The sequence below is a fragment of the Benincasa hispida genome, chromosome 6 (assembly GCF_009727055.1).
Source record: "Benincasa hispida cultivar B227 chromosome 6, ASM972705v1, whole genome shotgun sequence".
In the NCBI taxonomy this organism is placed as follows: domain Eukaryota; kingdom Viridiplantae; phylum Streptophyta; class Magnoliopsida; order Cucurbitales; family Cucurbitaceae; genus Benincasa; species Benincasa hispida.
The window spans coordinates 43,863,693-43,888,079 of record NC_052354.1 but is presented as its reverse complement, the minus strand read 5'-3'; the positions used below and the strand labels follow the sequence as shown (position 1 = coordinate 43,888,079).

The window sequence follows — 24,387 nt, the reverse complement described above, 5'->3', positions numbered from 1 at the left end:
GATAGGAGAAAAAAATGTTTAAAATAAATACTATTTTCCTCTAATTTTTTATCTTGGTTCATTTGGTCCCTATACTTTCAAGATATTCATTTTGGTCTTTAACTTTTAATTTTGGTTCATATTAGCCCTACATTTTAAAGTTTCATTTTGGTTTATATACTTTAAACTTTCATTAATTTTGCTTCTTATACTTTAAAAAAGTGATTATATTGGTCCATTCATTTTTATTTTTATTTCATTTTGAAGAGATAAAAATGGTCACTTTTTGAACATTTTGAAAGTAGAATAACCAAAATGAACCAAAATTGAAAACATAGGTACCAAAATAATTATTAATGTAGAGAGACCAAATAAACCAAAACAAAAAATGCAAAGACCAAAATAGTATTTAAATAAAAAAAATTACGTTCGTCGATCAACATCAAATGGTAGCAGTTGGTTTTAATGGAAGGAGAAGAGAAAATAAATAAATATTGTTATTTAATTACTAAAAGATTAGAATTTTTTTAAAAAAAAATGTGTTATACCACCTTTATGCTAGTAATTAGCAAAAAAAAAAAAAAAAAAAAACACTAATGGTTCAAAAACTTACGTGGTAAATGTTTGTTTTATCAAAAATTTATCGTCTTTATAGATAATTTCTACAAATTTGTCAATTAATCTATGTTCGATTTTTTTTCTTCAGTTTATCTAACTTGCCATGTTGCCAACAACATAAAAATTGAAATATTTTTGCCAATTGAATGAGTTAATGATGTCAATTTGGGCACTCTTTGCCCTTTTCCTTTTCTACCTTTTTTAATAAAAAAATCCATCACCAAATATTAGAACCTGGAACAAATTCATTATAACTTAAAACAATACGACAATCTAAATCTTCATTTGAAATTCGAAAGAGCTTTTACTCCAGCGATAATCTTAATACATTTATTTGGTCATTGATAATATTGTATTACAAGTTCATAACACAAACATATTAATATTAAGTTTAGTAAGGTGATGGTTGGGGATGATACATTTTAAGTGAAGTAAAATTGTTATATAAGAATTTGAAACATAAAATTTGAAGACCATTTAGTGATGAAATTATTGGACCAAATTTAAGGGATGAAAAAGTAAATTGGACCAGATTTTGCGTAAATAATAGTTCATTAGGCAATTCATGTAAAAACATAGGAAAGTTCAGGCAATTGTATAATTCTGCCTGTTTATTTAGGCTATCTAAAAAAACCCTGATATCACTATGTCGCAAGAGTCGTGTCAAACTCACTCTGACTATTTGTAAAAACGACCCTATACAAGACGACCGAGAAAAAAGGACTTTCAATGCCTTTTTGTTATGGACAGGGAAGAGACAAGGAACATATAGAGAAAAGAGAGATGCTTATAAGTGGTGATTCGTACAACTTCTAGATGTAAAAGGAATCACAATGTGCAACAGTTAGGTGACTGCTAGGGTGTCATGACCCAACCATTAATTAACTTAGTCATGAACCAACCAAACAAACATTACATGAAATAAGGCGGAAATAGATTCTCCCCTGAGCATATCATGTACACATCGCTCTCGTCTACGCAGTCTCAGATTCATTTATCGAGATCAACATCATACAACAATGAACAAACCCCAGCAAGAACAAGTTAGATCTGTAATCCATTCAAATCAGAATCAAAAGGATTGTGCAGCAGATTCAAATCCTACAAGATCTAATGACAAGCTACTCAAAACACCTACCTTCCCTACCAAACAGCTAACTCAACACCAAAGGAAATTATGTAAGATTTAGGTAGGGCTATAAAGAATTGGGGTTTCTTCCTTTCTTCCCTCGTTTACGAGATCGACATAGCCTTCTCAAAACATCTATGTGAATTCATATCAGATCTCAACTGAACATAAGGGGAAAGAGAAAGGAGATATTGTTTTGTCACATTCAAGCTATCAAGAGTTTGGTTGGTAAAGTTGGAAATCATATCTGTCAAATATGGTGATGTTATGACACAACTATACAACCTATAGAACAAATTATGTTTAAGTAAGGTCGTGTGAGGTTTTCTAAATTTGGATTTTCTTTCTTCAGAATTACTCCTAAACCATAGTTTATATATATATATATTAATATAATATATATATATAACATTTAAACTATAAGAAAGGAGAAATGGGAAATTGGCATGTCAAAATCATACCAAACTCAAAAAGATATAATATCCATCCAACATCTAGCTTTTTCTTAGCCTGTCAAATCAAAACAACAAACAGGACATCACAACCACTTCCCAAATTTCACCCAAATTCAATTCCCTTGTCCAAGAAGCCTAATCATACCCTCAATTATTTGGGACTCTCATTTGAATTCAAGATGACACTTTTAACTCTAAACAATTCAAGACAAACATAACTTCACCTTTACTCAAACAGATAGATCATAGATGTATATAACGTCCAATCTACATCATGTAAAACTCTACTAATCTCATAAAACATCCAGCCAAATTAGCAGAGTATAGAAGAACATTCAAGATCCTATGTAGATAGCCATCATGGCACCACCTAGTTTGAAACTATTACTCGAAAACATTCGAGTCCCGAAAGTCATTATACTTATAGAATGCATAATTATCATCAGTAACATACTAAAACTAAGTAGATCACAACCAATTGACAGATATATCCATATCCTAATAGATGTCTGATGAGTTCAAAGTAAAATACACAAACTCAACATGATAGCCCATTCAAGAGCACCAATAATCAGAATGGTAGTATGATTCCTACTGGAAAACATTTTTCTCTAAATACTTTCCCTAAAGAGTTCAAGATTCTTTACCACAAATAAAAGAGAAACAAATAGCAAGAAATGGAAAGAAATGACCTTGTGAAGTTCATCTAAACCCGAAGACAACACCAGAAACACAATCTTTGACATTTTCTAGGGGAGAAATATACTCAAAACAACAATCAAATTATCTTCACTCTTATCTTATGATGGGATATCATGATTCTCCCTAATTCCAACTAATTACGGTGTTTCTTCTTCCACATTTTCTTTGCAAATTCCCCTTTTCCCTTCAATTGAAAAAGGAAAAGAAACAAAGATGAACACCCAAGCCACTAAAAGACTACCACATCATTGAGCAGAGATATATAATTAATTAACACACAACAATTTTCATCACTTACAACAACGACCACGACGATACTATATAATCAATCTCCCCTTTTCAATTTGTATAACAATCAAAGCCATCTCAAAGAAAAGATAAAGAAAGGGGAAAAAGAAGATCAATGAACATTGAAAAGGAGAGAGAGAGATTATTAAACAAAGAGTACAAACAAATTACTCAACTCCTGCACCTCGTAATGGCGCTGCATCCACGGCTATAGGGATTGGCCTGAGCTCCGGGCTGACAATTGTAATAGGATGCACCACGTCTCGAGCACGGCACCGTGTTCCTCCGCAGAGCGCCGTAGCTGATGTACTGGCTAGTGGCCAAGATACGGCGGTTGATTTCTGAATCAAATTCGAACTCCTCTCCGCCGAAACACTCCGCTATGGAGCCCTTACAGGTCGATTGGTTAGGAATCCATGCAAGACTATGGTGGATCCCGAGGCCAGCGTGGACGGCGGTTGAGGAGCAGCTGAAGATGACAAACACGGCGGCGCAGATCAGGAAGAAGGTCGGAGAATTGAATCCGGCCATTGCCATGCAAGAAGAAGCTCGTTCTGACTCTTTCTTCGTCTCTGTGTCTCTCTTCTAGTCGGAATTGAGGGTTTCTTCAGCTCCGGCAAGTGGCTCCGGCGAAACGTCGGTGGGTTGTGCTTCTTCTTCTTTGTTTTGGAGTTTGTTTAGCACAGAAAAGCGAGCAGTGAAGAGGGCCAGTTGAAAGACTTATTTAGAACGTTGTCTGAAAATATACCCTTAAATTACTTCTTAATTACGAATATGCCATTCTATGATATTCTTTTTGAAAACGTCATGGACAAGAATAACCACTCCACCTAATATGCTAACTCGTGGAAAAATAAATAAGTTTCGAAACGCCGACATTTTGCACCGAAGATTTTATGGCAACTCTCACTCTTTTTATTAAGAAATTAAGTTCACTTTCAAAATTTTCAAACTAATTTAAAACTCTTTAACAATTTTATTCCTTAGATTTTAGTTGTGGGTTTTTATTATCTACCACGTCAAAGAAAAACATATATATGTGTTTTTTTCTAATTATCTTTTAAATTTCATTCCATTATGGAATCTTTATCTACCGATTGCTCTAAAGTAAAAGAGTTCCTCCAAATATATGAAAGGGGTCTGGCCTGAGGATTAATTTCAATAAATTTGTCATCTTGTTTGGCCCTAGTGTGTCTAATAAATAAATCACGTTATTATATATATATATATTTGGTGTTTATAGACTAAGTTTTCAAAAATTAAAAGCGAGAAAATCAAATTATTAGAAAATGAGATCTAAATGATTACTAAACGGAGCTAGAAACGCAAACCTAAAAATTAAAAATAAATAATTAGATATATATATTTCGTTTGTAGTTGATTAGTTTAACAATGTTTAACGAGTAATTAAGGTAATGGGGTTATCACCTTACATACAATGGCAGTTTTGGAATTAAAACATGATTATGAGGGCATTTGAGACATTTCAAGTTCCACTGAACACAACATGTAGTTGACCTGCTGTCTTCCTTCCATGGTTGGTGAGAAGAAAATGTTTTTTTAATTAATGTTAGTAATAATAAATAAATACAACTTATTCATTATTCATTATTTTATAATAAGAAAAAGAAAAAGAAAAGGAAATTGAAGGAAATTATTTATTAAAGTCCGTCAAAGAATCTGTTACCTGAACGCGTTTATTCCATGCTTTTTTCTTTCCGGCTCTCTTTTTCACCTAACTCCCCACCAATTGCTCCGTTATCTCCGTTACCATCGATTCCCAACTATGAACTATAATTTATATTTAATTTATACATATTTAATAAAGTGGTTTGTTTATTGTTCACATAATTAATAATGTAATACAAATTGTACAAATTACATTTTGTTTTTTTTTTTTTTTTATAGAAAATACATTTTATGCTTACAGGAGCTAAATTGAAATTAAGAATTGATTTAATTTGCTTCATGGATTGAAATTGAAAAAATTGAACCAATCAATTTAATTAATTTAATTCAATTGTGTAGATACTAAAATATATCTAAATGGTTATTTATTCATAATATTTTGAACTTTTTTTTTAGAATATGTCATATGTAAAAGTAAAAGTGAGGATTTAAAATTCAGACATACGTATAATTTTTTTTTTTTTTTTAAATATCGTATAAAGTTATTGATGATTGCACGTCAATAAATAGACAATAAGTAAAACCCCCTAAATTTATTATACTTCATATTTTTCTCAGTTTGTTTAATACATTTAACTAACTCATGATTTCTTTTTTAAAAAAAAAAAAAAAAACAAACAAACAAACTCTCATAACTTTCAATAAATTTTTTAATCCAACCAGGGAAAATTAAAGTTAGCTATTTGGTTTTTTAAAACGGATTTCTACATAAAATACCTTAAAAATAGGTTCATATTAAGTTAATGTTATTAACATTTTATTTTTTACAAAAAAAAAAAAAAAAAAAAAACCATTGATCTTCTTAGTTTCACTAATATCAGTGGTTATTTACAATTTAGTCATCACCTATATTATATATATCCCACATGTTTTGAGGTCATTTCTTCATCTTCCCTTTATTTTCTCGTTCTGGCAGTGTGAGTTACAGGCGGAAGACGGATGGCATAGGGCGATACAATGACGGGACGAGCACAGGACAACAATAACGGTGATGGCGGACTTGGAGCGAAAGAACAACAATGATGGATTTGGAGCAAATGAATGGCAACAGCCAACTCGGAGCAGACGAACGACAAGCCTGGTTCAGCTTTTAGTTTTTTTTTATATATATATGCTGTGATATAGATGTACTTTTTTAATTTCTATAAGAAATTTGATATACTGTGGTATATGTATTTGTTTATTTGATACGAGTGAAAGTGTTTATTATTATTATTATTATTATTATTATTTAATTGTTTTGGTTGATGCCTTAAATCTCATAAGTATTGTAGTTTGTAATTGTAATATACAGACAAATTATTTATTTAATCAAATATGATATGTTTTATTCGATATTTGGTAGCATTAACCCATAAATCAATAAACTAACATCTAAGATTATCTCATGTAGCTTAAATATGTATGTAGAGACATACAGATGGATCGTGTTTAGGAGATAACCTAAATGATCTGTAGTAAATGGATAAGGCTGGATACCTTATCCTGGTGACATTACGAATACGGCCCCCTTTGAAGATGTTACAATTGTTATAAAGTGCTACAAATGATATGATCTTGATCATTCATATATATATAAGCGGAGGTATTCTATGCAGAGAAGTCTGTATAAGATCGGATCACAAAATTATTTGTCTCATTGTATAACATCGTTAATAATAAATATTTACATTTCACCAGGATAGCGATAGTTGACATGACCTAAATCCTGATTGAGTTATGAATTTCTGCCTATAAAGGCGGTCCTTTGATTTGTATGGGTGACTCAATAAGTTTACCATTTTTTCATGATTCATTTGTTTGTGGAGGTGGGAACACAACTACATAAGACAAAATTCATTCATTCCCTACTAGGTAAGTAAGATCTGATTCCGGAGCTTGAACAATGTGGCGTCATACCCTTTTTTGCCTCGAGAGGGGTTTGGTTATAGTTCGACCATGACTTATTGTTTATTAGAGGGATCAGTGACACTTAAGGAGTTAGATGTAACTATAGGGGCAAAACAATAATTTTAGTCCAGCTATACTTACGAGCAATTTGTGAAGTATCATTGCGTTGTTGATTGGTTATATCCAATTGACACATAAACATATATGTAGTGCGAAAAATGTAGTTGTTGGTCTTTAGTAGAGTAATCGACATTTAATGGACGTTTAATAATTTACTTAAATGAGTTTAATTAATTACTCAAGTACCATTGAAGCTTCAATATACAGGTCCATAAGGTTCCCTATGTAGCTCAACAAGGATCGGTGAGAATTAATTTTGGATTAATTTGAATTGTTCAAATTAATCGATAGAAATAATTATAAGTGATATAATTGATTTAAATTAATTATATGTAATATAATTAACATAATGTATTTGATACATTATAATATATAATTTATCTGAGATGAAGTAAATATTTGAATATGATTCAAATACTAATTATATGAATGAGATTCATATTATTAAATTAAGTATAAATGTGATTGATATTAAATGTCATGCATTATTGAGTGAAAATTAAACTATAGGTTATATTGTACTGGATACAATATTAAAATTATAGGTTATATGTTGTATACGATATAACATATAGTAATATATACACATAATAAGTTAGTTACTACACACATATATATATTAAATTAATTTCAATTTTAATATATTTTTTGAAATTAAAGGGAGGGAAATAACTTCCCTCCTCTTAATTTTCTCTCAGTGGAACGTGTGCGATGAGCAGTTTTACGAGATCTTCTTCCTCTTCACAATTTGTTTTTTTTTTTTAACAGACTATCTGAATGTCCATATCTCTATGTAAAAAAATTCCCCAAAAACCTTTTCTCCTCTTTAAATCTACTCTTCCTCTTCCAAAACTCAGAGCCCACGCCTCATGAAATTCTTTACACAACAAATAATAATAAGGAATTTCTTGTGGTGGTGCCCTTCTTGGATTACTGTAAGTTCTAGAAGTTTACTTGTTTGTGGTTGTTCGTGACCGGAGAAGAGGAAATTCGTGAAGGTTGCGAGTTCTTCAAGGGTAATTAAACTCTAACGCTATTTTCCCCTTTCAATTGCATGTTGTAATTTTTCCTGGACTATGCATATTTACTATGTAAATCTTTTCATCATGTGAAAATTAAAAATTGGGCCGATCACCGCTTCCGCTGCAGAACTTCACCGTTTTTTTCATTAATGTATTATGATATACATATTGTGGTGTAAATAAAATTTATGAAAATTCATATACTGTGATATATTTCATATATTAGTTTATATTGTGATTTATGTCAAACATAGAGTTAATCTCTAATTTATAAACTGTAATATATTTCATATATTGGTTAGAATATTTTAAATACCTAACAAAATGTTCTAAGGTATATTTAAAATAAATATTAATCCGTCAAAATGTTATAAGACATATTTAAAATAACCATTAATCCATAAAAAAGGCAAATAAGTTGATACGTGAAAACCAACGTAAATAGAAAATAAAATTTCATCAAATGCATTTTTTTTCACATTGAAAAATGAAAAAAATTACAATAAATATATTTTCTCTTTCCAATTGATAAACGATTTTTTTTTTATTAAATCATCATCTCTCTATAATAAATGTATTTTCTCTCCTCATCATTAAACTAGCTTCAAAATAGGAAAGAATATATAAAAATTGGCCAACAAGAGCTTAGCTCAACTCACATATAATTTTAAGATTTTCATGAAATATAGGATTTTCTTTAGGAAGAAACTCATCTTTAAAATTAAGTTTATAAACATTACTCTTACATCCTATCCACAAGCTTATATATTTTGTTGTTTACTTTCTACTATTACTTACAAAAATCAAGTAAAAATTTGAAAGAATAAAAAAAAAATAGTTTTAAAATTCTTTTATTTCTAGAATTTGACTAAGAACTCGAGTAAATTTTTTTAAAAACAAAAGTGAAATCATAATTTAATAGTTGGAAGAAAACAAACATAAACTTCAAAATTAAAAAATAAAAAAAAAATTGTTACAAACAAAAGAAAAAGGCCTAAATAATGTGAAATAGAATTTCAAAATCTTGAAAAGACAAAATTATCAAGCATTATACAAAACTTTTTCATTGGGTTATTTTTCTTTACACCTACAAACAAAGAATTTAAATAGAACGAAAACATAAATAAAGACAAAAATGACATGTTAATTTAAGCATAGATAAATGTATAATTAGCAGAAATTATCCTTTTAAAAAAATAATAATAAATAAATATATAAATGATGAAATCCCATTAAACCAAAATTGTAAATGATTTCAAATGTTTACTAACTAAAAAGTGGAGGAAAAATGAGTCATTGGATAGCTTTCTCAAGAGGCCATTCAAATTGGTCATCAATGAATTCAAAAGGCCTTCCAAAGATTTTTCTTGCTGTCATCTTTCTGTTGCAAGTTATACTTTTTCATCCTTTAATTTATTCTCAAATTCCAAAGCTTGTCTTTATTTTGAGGAAAATGGACATGGACAAGCTAAGAATATAATGACCTTTTTTTTTAAAGGATGTATAAATAAATACGAATAAAATTATGTGGAATAAATATAAAGACAAGAATTTATTCAATTTCAGAAATGGTACCTTCTTTTCTTCTTTGAGAATTAGAGTATTTTCAACCAAAAATTATCACAGAGTAAACCATGATTAAACTTAACACCCTTCTAATACTTATTCTTTTTAGATCGTAGAGGTTCCTCACCTAAATCTATAGCAATTGCCTTTTTATCGTCTTCTCATTTGAAAATTGAAATAGGTAAAATATGTCCGAACTTTGAGTTAGATTTTAATTATGTTTTTCGACTTTGACACATGTCATTTATACGCTTGACTTTGAAATTATTCCAAAAAATATCTTCTTTGTTAAGATAAATGATAGAAATTGATACGACAATTGATAAATAAAAATTAAAGTAATATATGACATTTTTTGCAACTCGATAAAAGATAAAGATGGTAGCACTCATATCATACATCAACTACCATGTCAATATATGTGAATGATGTAAATAACATCACATTTGTCTCTCTCAATTTTTACTCATTAATTATCACATCAATTTTTATTTTATTTTGATTGGAAAAAAACTCTCATAATATACTTTTTTTTTTAAAAAAATAAAATTCAAAGTTTAATGATAAAAAGATAGAAACTTTAGGGCATAGTTCCCAAACTTAGAGATATTTTTGCATAGTTTAACCTCTTTTATAGTCAAGCTTTACAAAATTATTTGCACTCACGTTCTTAAAAAAAAAAATAAAAAAATAAAAACAACAACAATAATAAAAACTCTTGTAAACTCTTACTCCATTTTCAAATTATAAAAATACTTATTTTCTCTTTTATTTTTCAAAAACTGTGGCCATAATTTCTTTAAAAACAAAGAAAACGTTTTTTTTTTCTTGAAAGAAAAAAACAAAAGAAAAAAAAATATCATTATCTCACCATCATGTAGGCAAAAACAAAAATTTGGTTGCTACATCCCATACTTTTTTTTTTTTTTTTTTTTTTTTTAGAAATCCCAATATCCCATACATTATATAACTATATAAAGCATGACTACTATGGTTAGTTGGTTCCATTACCATAAATGCATATAAACATGAAATGAATGAGAATGAATTGTGGCATGTTCCTGTGTAATGCTACAAAATCAACTGATATAAATAGTGAACTCTAATTATATTGCAATTTGCACCTCCTGTTTTGAAATATTCTTTCTCAGCCCCCCTTGCACTCAAATCTTCTTAAATTTGAGAGCCCAATCTTCTCCCCTATAATTACTTTTTTCTCTTTCTAAAAAGTTGAGGGTGTTTGTTTTTTATTTGGTACCAAATTTGGAAATTGAATCCTAATTTAAATGAGTAATCAAAGTGTACATAATATACCATCAAAATAATTGTAGTTTAATTAATAACTATTAATTAATTTATAAACATGTTTTATATTATAAATTTTGTATGATTATCATTTTACAACATAATATAATTTATAATGTATTATGAATGACATACATATCTTAGTTTAAAGAAAAATGATGAGTTTATAACATGTAATAATATAATATATTTATCAAAAAGTTTATTCTTTATAATGTAATTTTACATCAAATTATAAATTCAAATTTCGAATACACTAAAAATAGAAAAAAGAATTGTTTTCAAATTCATACTTCTCACAAATATTCGTTGAATCCATTTGAAGTTTCAGTAAATCTAAAAACCTAATACATCATCTCCAACATGCCATGGAAAATCAAAATTCTATTTGAACACAAACTAATGCCAAGTGAGCAAATTTCATGCACAAACAAGAACCAAATTATCAAATAAGCAATCATTATAAAAATCATTCATATAGTTCATGAACATTGTTGTCTATCTAATCTTTATATTTTAAAATTTTCACAATGACTACTTATGCCTCTAATTAATACATGTTGCCAACACTAACAATGAGATGGAATATTGATGAGACACGTCATGTCTATTATATAAATTGACGTGTATTAGCGTGAGGACAAAAGTTGGAAAAATGACAGTGCTTGTATTATCAACCTCGAGAGGTTCGATCACCCACCCTACACTTTAATTACAATACCTTAAAAAAAAGTTAGAAAAACAAATAAGGGTGTAGATTTTAAAAAACAAAAACAAAAACAAAAACAAAAAAACAATAAACTAGCATAATCAAAGTTTACATTTAAGAGGTTTAATAATATTTCCGATCCTTGAACTTTCATGAAAATAACAATTTAGTACCTACATTTCAATATTAAACAATTTAGACCGTGTATTTAGTCCCTATTTTGAGAAATCTAGTCAAAATTAAGTACCATATTTTTTATTATGTAACAACTAAGTATTTACTTTCTATAAATATATTTAGTATATAATCAATTATTGATCTATATATATAAGAAATTTCAATCAATCACAAACAAAATGGTTATAAACTTTAAAGTTTAAGGACTAAATCACAAACTACCAAAGTTCAAGGATTAAATTGTCAATTCTATGAAAGTTAGTGACAAGTTTTTTTAATCATATTCAAAAGTGTCAACTAAGAAACCAACCTAAATATAGCTCAATTGATCTTGATCAAGACACTACTTACTTTCACAAGTTAGAGGTTTGAATTCATCCTCGAGAAAGACGTGAGAGATAAATTAAACAATCAAGTAAACATGATAAATCGAGCAATTTATCAAGGAAGAATTAAAGGAGGGCTCACTATGCTTTTTTAGAGGAGGAAGAATATTTCTAGTACCAGAATAGTACCTACTACTCTCATTCGTTATTTGACACATCATCAAATGATATATTAATTTATTATTAATTTATTTTCGTAGATCTCACAATTCTTTAATTTTTACTTTTATGGAAATCAATGAAAGGAGATATTATGAAAAGTTCTCGAAATTTGAGAGAGAGAGGGCTCACCAAGCTTTTCCCATTTCAGTAAAAAACTTTAGCTCTTTCACTTCACATAAGATTTGAAAATTCCAGCTTCCAGGGCATCATATCTATCTAACATTGACATTAGAAAATACCTGAAATTAATGCAAATGAAGACAGTACAAAGGACCCCAAACCAACAACTGATTCTGTTCACAACACTATATACTGGAACAGTAAAGTGGACTCGATGCTAAAACCATAACAATTTATGTGACCAAAATGACCCTATGATCAAGCCAAGGATACAGATACCACTAGGTAATTGAGAAGAGTTGGCATCTGCTCACCCCCAGGCTGATATTACACCACACTTCCACAGGAGGACCGAGCATACGCGATGGCATCTTTGGGACGTTGGCCCCCCTATTTAACGTCATACAGATTATGTATGTCGAGCTTCGATGAGTGAATCAACTAGGTATGTGTTTACCCTGCCAAATGCAGGCAAGCACGCATGAGTAGAGTGTAGAAAGCAGACAACTGGTCATGTGTCAAACAGTACAAAACGTGATTCAATAATGCAGGGAAAATGGAAAATGCCTAGCCCGCCCAAATATTTCAAAAACAAAGATATATTTACATGCCTTTTCTTCTCAGCATGTCCGGATTTGCATATAAAAGGAAAAAAACGCATTTAACCTATATAATTAGAAGACAAACATAGATACATCTAGATCGAAGTTCATTATTGTTATTAGGGTAAATTACACATTACTGAAACAGAACGGTCCAAGGTGAGAAAAGATAAGGAAAGAGAGAGAGTTGGGCCAATGGCCCAACTCGTTCGACTTGGCCGAGGCCATCCTATATCCTCTGTGGAGGCCAATTCCCGTGGGGCACAGTCTTGACCTACCTGACGGAGCCTGAATTAGCCTCCTCGAATCCTATTCAAAATAGGTCTAGGAAAACCCCATGGTTCCCTCCCCACTAACTAAGGAGTCATAACACCACAAAAGGTAAGTTGTTCTCCCTCCTAAAAAACTTGTTGATTCTTTGTTAAAAACTGACTCAAGTATCGGAGTTTCTGTGCCAAGCACCACACCAGTGTTCTATTCTAATTATTTTGCAGGTAATCTCCTCTCTCAAACTACGTTCTTCTTGTCCAGATTTATGCATCAACAGTGATAATTTTGCAAGTCACTTCTTTTATAAGAAACGTCCATTAAAGTTCTATAATAATACAAAGTGTAAATCTCCTTCAGCAGCTTGATGATTTCCCGTATTTACACTTTGTATTATTATAAACTTTAATGGATATTTCTTATAAAAGAAATGACTTGCAAAATTATCGCTGTTGATGCATAAATCCGAATAGGAAAAATCATCAAGCCGCTGAAGGAGATTTAAAAGAAAACAAAAAACAAAAACAAAAATTCCTGTTAGATAAATTAAGAAAGAGGGGGAAGAGAACACAAAATAATCCGTATGGAAAAAACACCTGTTATAGGAGAGCTCATAATCTACCTTGAATATGAAGTGGTAGATAAAGTTTATTATGCCGTTAATGGGAAAGGTACATGTCACACCTCAGACAGTGACATGGTTCAGATAATTTCGAAAGAGACAGGGACCACATTGCTAAATTTACAATCAATGAGCAGAGTCAAACAGAAAAAGATATACTAAATGGAAAGAAGGCTCAATATTCAAATTAGACTCATGAGCCAACTAGAACGTAGATACAACATGCAACGTAGACAAAAATAAAAATACCTTTCTATTGTTCTTCATAGTATGGTGGAGTTGACTGAACACACAATTCATTATCATCCCCATCATCGTTGTCATCATCCTCGTCTTCTTCATCTACCCAGTTACTGGGATGATGTTGAGAAACGGCAGGACCATTTATATCAGACCTCTCTGAGAGTATCGTGCAAACCAACAGGAAAATGTTACTACTAGCTGCAGGAGTAACAAAATATGCTAGTTTAAGCAAATGACTTAAATGACTCATGAGGTATCTACTGACCTTGACGTTCTCTTCCCATAGAATGGTCACTACATTAAACAGTAAAGTAAACTTAGTCACTTAAAAACTATAAGCCAATATATCGGGATAAAAAAATTATTCGAACCAAGAATTAGAAAGGGACTCTAAGGTGAGTTTGATCAGGTGAGACAGTTACAGGTATAAGTTATGACATAGTACAGTTGTCGCACAATGATATGCCTCAACCTTCTACTCACTGAATACCACCCAGTGAAAACTCTGCTGTAGTCTTTTTATTATTTTCAGTCTGCCGAGTCTTATCAATCGTGAATCTCATTCTTCAATAATGTTTTCTTATTTTAGTCAACTGTTGCCTACTGCTTTGCGTATTATATATTAGCCGTAAGACATTTGTTAAAAAGATGCAATATATATCAATGAAATTTATTTCTTATCAAAAAAAAAAAAAGGGAAACTCCATACTATGAATATTCTCGACAGAAAGTAGATGTTCAATCCAAACAGGAAAGATGGAGTCAATGTACCCAGTTTTCTTCAGTAAACTAACCGTCACGTATTGGAACAAAGTTCATCGAAAAAGTAATAGACGTCATCATATATGAAAAATAACCAAAAGATCGATTCAAAACTGATCAATATGGAAACAAGTTGCATTCTAAAGGATACCTAGCACGACCAACTTGGTCATTTTCTTGAGCACACCCAGCTTTCGAAATCTGTATTGTACTAATCCTTTGAATTTCCATCTGTTCAGAAGAACTCAAATTTCTCTCAGCTTGTACCTGTCCTTCAGCACCGTTACCGCTTCTTGGTGCACTTCCTGAAAAAGGTTTGAAGGATGATTTAAAATACAAAACAGCCTATTTCTAAAAAAATCCTATCTCAGATGAGAGAACCAATGAAAATGTGACAGGGATACAAAAGGACTAGGTTTAGGCCTGAATAAAAACAATGACCTGAGAGTTCAGACCATATTCTGGTATGATCGGATGGATGCCCAGAAACATTAGCTCTAGACCCATCTTGCTCTGCATGTGCTTGGGAGCCAGCTCTGTGATCAGATTCACCATGCACATTCGCAGCCTCTTGTGGAGGCTGTGATTGGCTTCCCGCATGGAGCTGTGATATAAGCATGGTGGCAAGTACAAGTGTAGCATCAAAGTTTGAACTTGAACCATCGTCCAGACCGAATTTCGGTGCCATTAGGATTGGCCTGCATACCCAAATATGAAATCCTATCTTTTGATAACAAGGGTTAACTTTGTATTTCATTCAGAACCATAGTTACCAAGTTCTAACCAGGAAAATGAATGAAATATTTTGAAGTCTAAGTCAAGCGGTTAGAAGATCAGCCGTGGTATTTTAGCACCATTATGATAATTAGAAGTCAGAGGTCCTCAATTATTAAGGAAATTGAGAAAATACTAAAAAGAAGGTAAAAGAGGAAGCAAAAAGAATAAATAAATAAACAAAGAAGTCAGAGAACAAGTAATATGTGCAAGAATAAATAAATAAACAAAGAAGTCGGAGGACAAGTAATATGTGCAATTCTTACTCTCCAGCTTTTTCAAAATACAGGTGGATGTCAACTTCACAGCCCTCGCAAAAAGAAAGAAATGCCTGAAATTTGACGATGAAAGTAATGTAAAGAAAATGCCTTAACCACGAATATCAAAAAAAGAAAAGCTACAAATTAATCATGCTTCCGATATATAGCTCAATATTGTGAAAAATAACAACAACAATACTATCAACTCACCAAAAGCATAAAGAAGAGAAGTTTAGTAGTACCGCCAGAGGAGCAGCATTCTGAACTCAATAATGAAAATTGAATTCACAAGGGAGGTTTCAAAGCTTAAATAAAAGTACCTTCAATTCTTTTACTCCAAACGTTATGTCTACCGGATCTCCACTGTGAGAATAATGGACAAACTCTTCCTTAGGATCTATCCAAAGTTGAGTATGTAGCAGTGCATCATTGTCTGCACTTAAACAATGAGGCATGACCTAAATTTTGGTATATCCACGGAAAGTATCAAATTTTCAAGCATCAACATCTAAATTGAGAAAATTATTAGGGGAAAATTCTATAGTGGAATATATTAATTGATCTAGGCTTGCACATATCACTATCACCTTTGGTCGGGTCTATGTAGCTTCTAAGCTCAACAGCCTTTCCTTCAATCTCACTTGCAGCTTCAGAAGGTAATGAAGTTGGTTCTGTTGCAATAATAGTGATCTCCTGCAAGGATGACTGAAAATTAGAGAGTAATCTGTTCAGATCTCGAGGTCTCACGACTAAGTCACTTGGGAACTGCCTCCTGTCAAGAGACAAGTGTTGTATGTCTGGCTCAATGTTGCAAGAAATGCAGTATGTTTTCTTCATTCCTGCATGCCAGATAACATTGATGTATTTGAAGTTTATTGATCACAAAACTATAAGACCAAGTCGCATTGAAAACACAAAAGCATTTTGTAAGACCAACAACCCTTGTTGCTTTAGTTGAACTCTTCAGTTGTGGTTATCAGATGATTTATAATCAATCAGTGTCAACATATTGGACCAATATAAGTTAGACAACCTCAATTTGTCAGCATCTGCATCTACCAATGATCATAGATCATTTGAATATGGCTTTAACACAAATGTATGCATATTCATAAGAACTGGAAAAAGCAACTGACCATTGAAGCATTCCAAACTCCATCGCACTTTCAATGCATCAGGATCTGGCAACTGCACTTTCAGATGGTCTATACTGGCAATTGGTGTCCTAAGAACAGAGCAAACAGCCTGGCATGGCAAAATAGGTAAGGATTGGGGTGAAGTAAAATACTGTTGGTGAATGTAATTCAACATAATATCATGCGTACCTTCAAAAGAACACTGCATTGCACTTGATTACCAGAAATGGCATAGTCATCAAAGAACCCAGTCTGAAATGTTATAGCTTGATAGGCAGACCGTGATGCATTGAGGGTGTAAAAAGCAAGCTGAAGTTGATAATAAAACAATGGGCTATAAAATTGTTTCTTTTTTTTTTTCCCATATATTTGAGCCAGGCAGCCCATGCCAAAACAATTCAACAAGCAAAGCAGGCTTCAAGGTTTTAGCTATTTACATACCAAAGTTCACTCGATTCTTTTTTTTTTTCCCATAAGAAACAAATTTGTTGATGTATGAAATTTACAAAAAAAAAAGGCCAAAGCCCAAGCCAAAGGAATTATGTAAGAGATCTCCAATTGACCAAAAGGGAAGAGAGGGTGTATGATTTAAACTCCTAGCATGAAAGATAATGAGTTCAAAAGGAAAAAACGAAGTTCACTCAATTCTTAGTTGCAGTAAAAAGTACGTCCTTGTAATTTGAATAGGGTGGAGGTTTAGGGTATACTGGTTCAATGCTAAACATTTACTTGTAACTTCTCTTATAACGATGAAAAGTTTTTCGATTTCAAAAGAGAGTTGATATATACGATAAAAGTCATAGTTTTGTAAAGTTCACTCAATTTTTAGTTGCAGTGAAAAGTAAGTCCTTGGATGGAGGTTTGGGGTTACTAACTTACTGGTTCAATCTTAAACTAAACTTGTAACTTCCCGCATATTGATGAAAGGTTTTTCTATTTCAAAAGAATGTTGATATATAAAATAAAAGTCATCGTTATGTATAAGATGGTATGTTTGGAGATGAAAAGGGAATGAAAGACTGGAATTGGATGTGTTGATTACTAAAATTCACGTGGGTCCTCTGGGGGGAGGGGATATCGATTGCATGACAAATGGCAAGAAAACAATTGTGCAAGGACATTTCAAGGATAAGATGAGATCATTTCAAATGGACAAGATCAAACTGTTGAAAGAAGAGAATGAGTTGTTTTTCCACGGGTTTTGGCAGCTGGAAAAGGGAAGAGTTTCTTGGCTAAAGTTATCTCAGATGAAGAAGTAGGCCTTGTACAATAACATATAACTGAGGAAGTTTTAAATTTTTTCAAAAACTTAATAAAAGAGAGTAGCACAAAGGTTTGTTGTAGAGGAGGTGAGATGAGTCTTGTAAGCCAAGAAGCAAGTCGTTGAAAGGGAGACATTTTGCATGAGTCTGCAGATCGTTGCTCTATGATGGAGGAGTTTTTTAATGCATCTATCATTTCGTGACAAGGAAGGATCCTTTAGCATGTTTTTTTCCAAGGCATGCCTGGAGAATAACAATAGATTTCTTGCAGGATTTAATGTATTTTTGTACTTACTTGTATTTAGGGTTATATCAATTTAAATCCTAAACTAATGATTGTATCCATTTAAACCCTGAACTTACGTAAATGTATCCATTGTTGAAATTTTCTTACTTTTTTGTTTCTCTCTCTCTCTCTTTCTTTGGATTGGATACCTCTTTTGTATGGTTGGTCAGGTTCTGGCTTGACTCCTTTTACTTGGTTAAAGATTTATTAGATGCTAATGCATTGTCTTGGGCAATACCAGTATGAAGAAACTTACTGAATTGAAGTTCATATGTACATCAAGCTAATTGGAAAGCTTGGTGGTTTTCACCCGATGAAAGGGAAGAAACCAAGAGAGTAGCATTTGCATCACTCTTGGAGTTTTTATGTGATACCTGTTACCTCTCTTTCACAGATTCCTAGTTCACCAGTAGAAAGAACCTTGGTGAAGGGTAATCCGGCTCGCTTATCACTAACCAGTGACATTTTACATGTTTAAAAGTTATTTTCACTCAAAGTCGCTAACCACGTTCTGCACGCATACATGGCCTAGAAATTGGATACAGATTCACCGGCCAATTTACAATTTTGAGAATTCGTTTAGACAAATGCAGATAGTTCCACCTAATCTTGGACTCATCAAAACATAGCATTACAATTGAGCTTACAGACAACTCAACTGACCAATCAAACTAAACACGAACGCTTGATTAAGCCAGATGCGAACGATGTGAGAATCTCTGATGAAACTGATCTAGGGAGGCAGGTTCGGGGGAAAAATGGAAAGAACTATGGAGAAAAGGGAGAATATGGAATACCTGCGATGGAGAAGCTTGGATGACGAGCTCGTTTCCGATTCTAGCAAGGCATGTGACTGAGCGAGCGAAGGTCTTGAGAGCATTTCCGCTCAGACTAAACTCCATTGATCTCACTTCCTCGCCGCCCGATGACCGAACGAGAGAGAGAGAATCGCACGGGTTTTATATTGGCGGGAAGAAGCAAGAAAGACCGAAAGTCCTATTTTTTTCCCCGACTATAACAACAACGGGCATGGGATCCAACTTTCGATACGTTGGAGGAAGGCCATCTATACAATTTCCCCCGGGAGGGCACGTTCTCTCGAGTGGGGAAAAATTTTCCGAGACGTTAGTTTTTACATATTTATTTAATAGAGTTATCTAACTTTATGGTTTTGTTATTTATATATATATTAGTTTAAATTAGATTATATATATATAATATAATAAATAATTTTATTTTTATTTATTTATTTTTTAAAAAATAATTAATTTTTTAAAGTCAAAATTTGAGTAATTTATTTTTAAATTCAAATTATCACATAAAATTAATCATAATAAACAATTTAATGATAAAGTTAATTATTTGATTAAAATTTGTTCACGTTAGTTATTTAAATTAATTGGCTCAATCCCGTGGAGAATTTCATGATGATGGAAAATGAAATAGGGAGTTGGGACGGGGATGGGGAATGACATCCCCGACCCCGCCCCGTCTTGTGGACATCTCTAGCCATCTCTCGTTGGACTACGAAATTTTGAAGACGGTGACTGAGGCAGGGTTTATTAAACCTTACTAAAAATCGATGAAATCCTAATGAAATTTTATCATTACCGAGGCAGGTTGAATGGATCATAGAAGGTGCAAGATGTGCTTCCATTCCTTTACCTATTTTTGTGCTTTTAGCCGGAAAAAGCATTTCTTGGCTATTAAGTTCAAATCATCCATAAACTCTGATTTGCTAGCCTGTTTGACCCTCAAATGTAGAAGTATGTGTAACAGTAATAGTAAGTTTGACAAAATTTATAATTTTAAGTAAATGCCCTCAAAATCAATTTTGTAACGGTAATGGTAACAATAGAACATAATTCTCATACGCAATCGAATTGAGTACTCTTTATTCATTAATCAGATTGCATTATTTCATTACATATCTGGATGTAGGATTCACGTGTTAGTACAAATGCATAACAAGTAAATAACACCAAAAGTAATCAAATGGGATCCATTTTTTTTATTTCCATTAATCTATTATGTTTTCAAAAGGGTAATTATGGCCTCAGTGAACAATTATAGCTTGCGAATATAATGAAGGTTAAATGGGTTAAGAAAAAAATTGTGCAAATTACCCAAATTTGAACATCGAAAAGTGGTTTAACTCAACGTTGAAAATAAAGATGTATAATAGTTTGTTTATGTCACTCTCTCACACTGCATCTCTTCTCCCTCCTCATGCTCGTTGTCGTGTTTAACTAGTCCAATATAATATGCTCTTCCACGTTAGAGTTATTGCTCGTCACACTAAACAAATAAGTTGGCAAGGAATACATGGCATCATGAAAATTGTTATTTTTCATTGTTTTTGACATATGGACAAAATGACATTTTGGTCGTCTATACACAAAATTTATACTTGGTGTTGTGTGTTATTCAATCTGTGAGTTTTGATGAGTGTTAACATATCATTAACTTAAGAGTTCTATATTTAATCGAACCCTTAACTGTACAAATGTCTAATATATGTGTCTCTAAATTGAATTCGTACATACTCAAAATTTTATCAAATTATCTGATCTATTAGATATATATTATTTAAATATTATGTTTAACTTAATCAACTAACTTTAATTTTGTATTTAGTAAATTCATCGGACACCTCTTGAAGTTTGAAAACCTATCTAAAACTACAAGTGTTAGATTTTTTATACGATATATCTAAGATATCGATATCCATTAAACCCTAATTTTGAGGTTGAATCATTCAATTTACAAACATACTAACCAACCAAAGGATATTGTAATCGTTAATACATAATGATTTTGATTGCAATATATTGAACTGAAATTGATGATATACGCGTGTGAAAGCAAAAGTGTGCATGTATTTACACAATATTATGAATACGAAAATATATAGTATAGTTTAATTTAATTAAAATATATATTTGAAAAAAATACCCTTTTGGTTCTCAAGTTTTGAAGAATATGAGTGTTTGGTCCCTAAGTTTTCAAAACATATCTTTTTAATCCTTGAATTTTTAAAAATAGGTTTAAAAAGTCCATCAAATAATTTTATAATATACCCATTGGTTGTATAACTATTCTATGTTATTTTCTTAATCTCTATATATACATGTAATATTGTTTTCATATTCATTGAAAAGTAAAATAATACAAAGATATTTCATTCTAAATATCTAGATGGTATTAGAGCTAAACGTCTAACGACATCATCGATCCTTCAAACCCTTTATTCACTCTCGATCTATCGTGGAATCCACAAATGCATAAGAAATTGTAATAATAAACTGAGGGAACAAGACTTCGATTGTGAAGCTCAGGACACAAATTTTCTTATATGGATACTACAGATTGTTCCATCCCTATAAGAAAATGGGCTTGAATATCACATCTATGGTGAAAAACCGATTATTCAAGACAGTGTTGCTGTTGAGAATGAATATCCAGCTTATAATCGATAGAGGAGACAAGATTGCTTGATTTTTTTCTTGGTTATTATGTTCCGATGAGGGAATACTTAGAGATCTTCTTCACTACACGACTTCAAGCGAACTTTGGAAAAATTTGAATGAAATGATTGCGACGAAGAATCTGGCGTAGGTGATGGACATCAAGACAGAAGTACAGAATATGAGCAAATGAAACCTCTCTATCAAAGATCATTTACGAAAGTTGAAGAAGAATCTTATTGATCGATAAAATGCTTTTGGCAAACCAATTTCAACGAAATATCATATTTTACATATACTTTTATGGATTTGGAATTGAATATGATTCAATTGTCTCTGTTATTACTTCGCTAAAGGATGCCTTTGATTTACCAGAAACACTTCTTTTCTTCTATCCAAAAAAAGTCGAATGGAAAAGGAAAAAATGATTTTTGCCTCATCTTCTTCTCTTATTCCATTTGTGAATCTTGCTTTTCAAGAGAGTACTGAAAATAAACGATATTGGGATATGCCCTAGTTTATTGTATATTGTACGTGTTTTTCTCTTGTATTGTACATTAGTTTCCCAAGACATTGGGTCAAGTGGGAGATTGTTGAGATTGGTGTTCTAATTCTTCCAGAGTCTCGTTGTTTGTAATTATACACATGTAAGTGTTATTTCATTCTGGTATTTACTCATATCCAATAAACAAGGCTTCGTGGTTATTGTATGTAAACTTGAGCATGTATATGAGATATACAAGTGGATCATGCCTTAAGTGATAACCTAATTAGGTCTGTAGTATAAGGATTAAGGAGGGATTCATGATCCTTATGACACTACTACAGATCTTAACAATATGAAGATGAACAAAAATATGAATTTTGATTGTACTAAAAACAATAATTCAAAAGGAGGAAACAAGAATTGGACCAGGGATAGTGTTCAATGCCAGATGGTGTTACACTGTCAAGAAATGTTACTTCAGAGTTCTAGGACAATACTTAGGCCTAGCGAATAATTCAAACTCTAATTCAACAACTCTAATGGCTTCTGCAGTAGATATAAACAGAGACAGAAATCGTTATTCGAATTTAGGGGAAAAGAATCATATAACAAATTATTTGACTAATTTGACACTAAGCACTGACACTTCAGGAGGATAGCAAATTCAAGCAACCAATGGTTCAAGTTTGCATATTTCTCACCTTGGTTATGCTTCTCTTAAAACTCCAAATCGAATATTCCATCTTCAGAATATGCTTCGCATATACCCATTGATACAAAAATTTACTCAGCGTTAGTCAGTTTGCTCTTGATAATAATGCCTACTTTGAATTCCATCCTTCTTATTATATTGTGAAAGACCGAGCAACCGATTCTATCTTCTTCAAGGATTTCTTCACGAAGGCTTGTATTATTTTAAAATGGATGAAGCTTCATCTCGTTCCAAAGACACGTATTTGGAGATCATCACTACAGTGAAGCCATTTATACCTACTGAAGTCTTAGATTCTACTTGCTTCTTTGTACATTCAAATATTTTACCTTCCATTGATGTTTTACATTAGAGACTAGGTCAACCATCTCTATCTGTTGCAAAACATATAGCTAAAAGTCGTAATCTGAAAAATATTCTCAATAATAAATAACTTCTCGTTTGTCAAGCTGTAAGCCCCGAATTCTAAATTTCCTAAACAAGTATGTTTAGCCAAAGGAAAGATATATTAAATATCTAATCAGTGAAAATTCATGTTATTTATAGGAGTTGTGGAGAAAGGAAAAGAAAAACATATTAAATAGGGAAGTTCACTTATTGGTTTGGGCTGGAAGCACTAAATATGGGGTGACGTGGCGGTTAATCCTTGAACTTGGGAGGCAGAAGAAAGATTAAAAGGAAGAGAAACTTCAAAAGCTTGGTTTCGGCAATCTACATGAGCAAATTTAGTGAAATTGGTGCCATTTGAAAGATGGGAGAATTTAGTTTTCGAGGTTGTCTTGCTAGAAAAAGATTGTAGGAGAAGAAGAACAAAAAATAAGGAATTTGCAGAAGAGGCAGAATCTCAGATTAATCAGGGTTCAAGGTGAAGATTGGAAGCTCCAGGCCAAACCATAAGAAATTTTTTGCTGAAATTTGTAGGTAAGAAATTTAACTCAATTTTAAACAAGTTTGTAGAATGAAGTTTTTTTAAAAGAGTTTAGGATTTTGAATTATGAATTTTTGAAATTGAAACAGAGAATCTGTGCAAAAGCAAACAGCTGTTTGGGAAGAACAAGCAAACAGCTCACCATGAAGAGCGATAGCGAGATGAAGAGAATGAGGCTCTCGCTCAGGATGATAATCTCGCTAATTTTGTGATGAGGATCTCGATCAAGAAGGAAATCTCACTAGAAAATGAGCTGAATCTC

The 24,387-nt window shown here is 31.9% G+C and overlaps 2 protein-coding genes across 4 annotated transcripts; both read right to left on the bottom strand.

Moving 5' to 3' along the window:
* Positions 1-3,121: 3,121 nt before the first annotated feature.
* Positions 3,122-3,877, bottom strand: LOC120079063 (protein RALF-like 33). The gene has a single exon (XM_039033255.1). It carries the CDS (start codon positions 3,706-3,708, stop codon positions 3,343-3,345), a length of 366 nt encoding a protein of 121 aa, XP_038889183.1. The 5' UTR covers positions 3,709-3,877; the 3' UTR covers positions 3,122-3,342.
* Positions 3,878-11,293: 7,416 nt separating this feature from the next.
* On the bottom strand, positions 11,294-19,655 carry LOC120080272 (cell cycle checkpoint control protein RAD9A). Of its 3 annotated transcripts, none has more exons than XR_005482456.1 (13): positions 19,329-19,655; positions 17,173-17,292; positions 16,984-17,092; positions 16,435-16,686; positions 16,168-16,280; positions 15,854-15,918; positions 15,255-15,511; positions 14,965-15,118; positions 14,317-14,345; positions 14,058-14,207; positions 12,632-12,775; positions 12,327-12,413; positions 11,294-11,484 (listed from the first exon to the last, which is right to left on the bottom strand). XR_005482456.1 is itself a non-coding variant. In XM_039034893.1 (11 exons), exons 1-10 carry the CDS (start codon positions 19,431-19,433, stop codon positions 14,062-14,064), a joined length of 1,350 nt encoding a protein of 449 aa, XP_038890821.1. In that variant the 5' UTR covers positions 19,434-19,655; the 3' UTR covers positions 12,340-12,775; positions 14,058-14,061. The 3 variants fall into 3 exon arrangements, 1 of the variants encoding a protein (XP_038890821.1); XR_005482457.1 differs by having other exon boundaries at positions 12,327-12,409; XM_039034893.1 differs by lacking the exon at positions 11,294-11,484 and having other exon boundaries at positions 12,340-12,775.
* Positions 19,656-24,387: the final 4,732 nt, after the last annotated feature.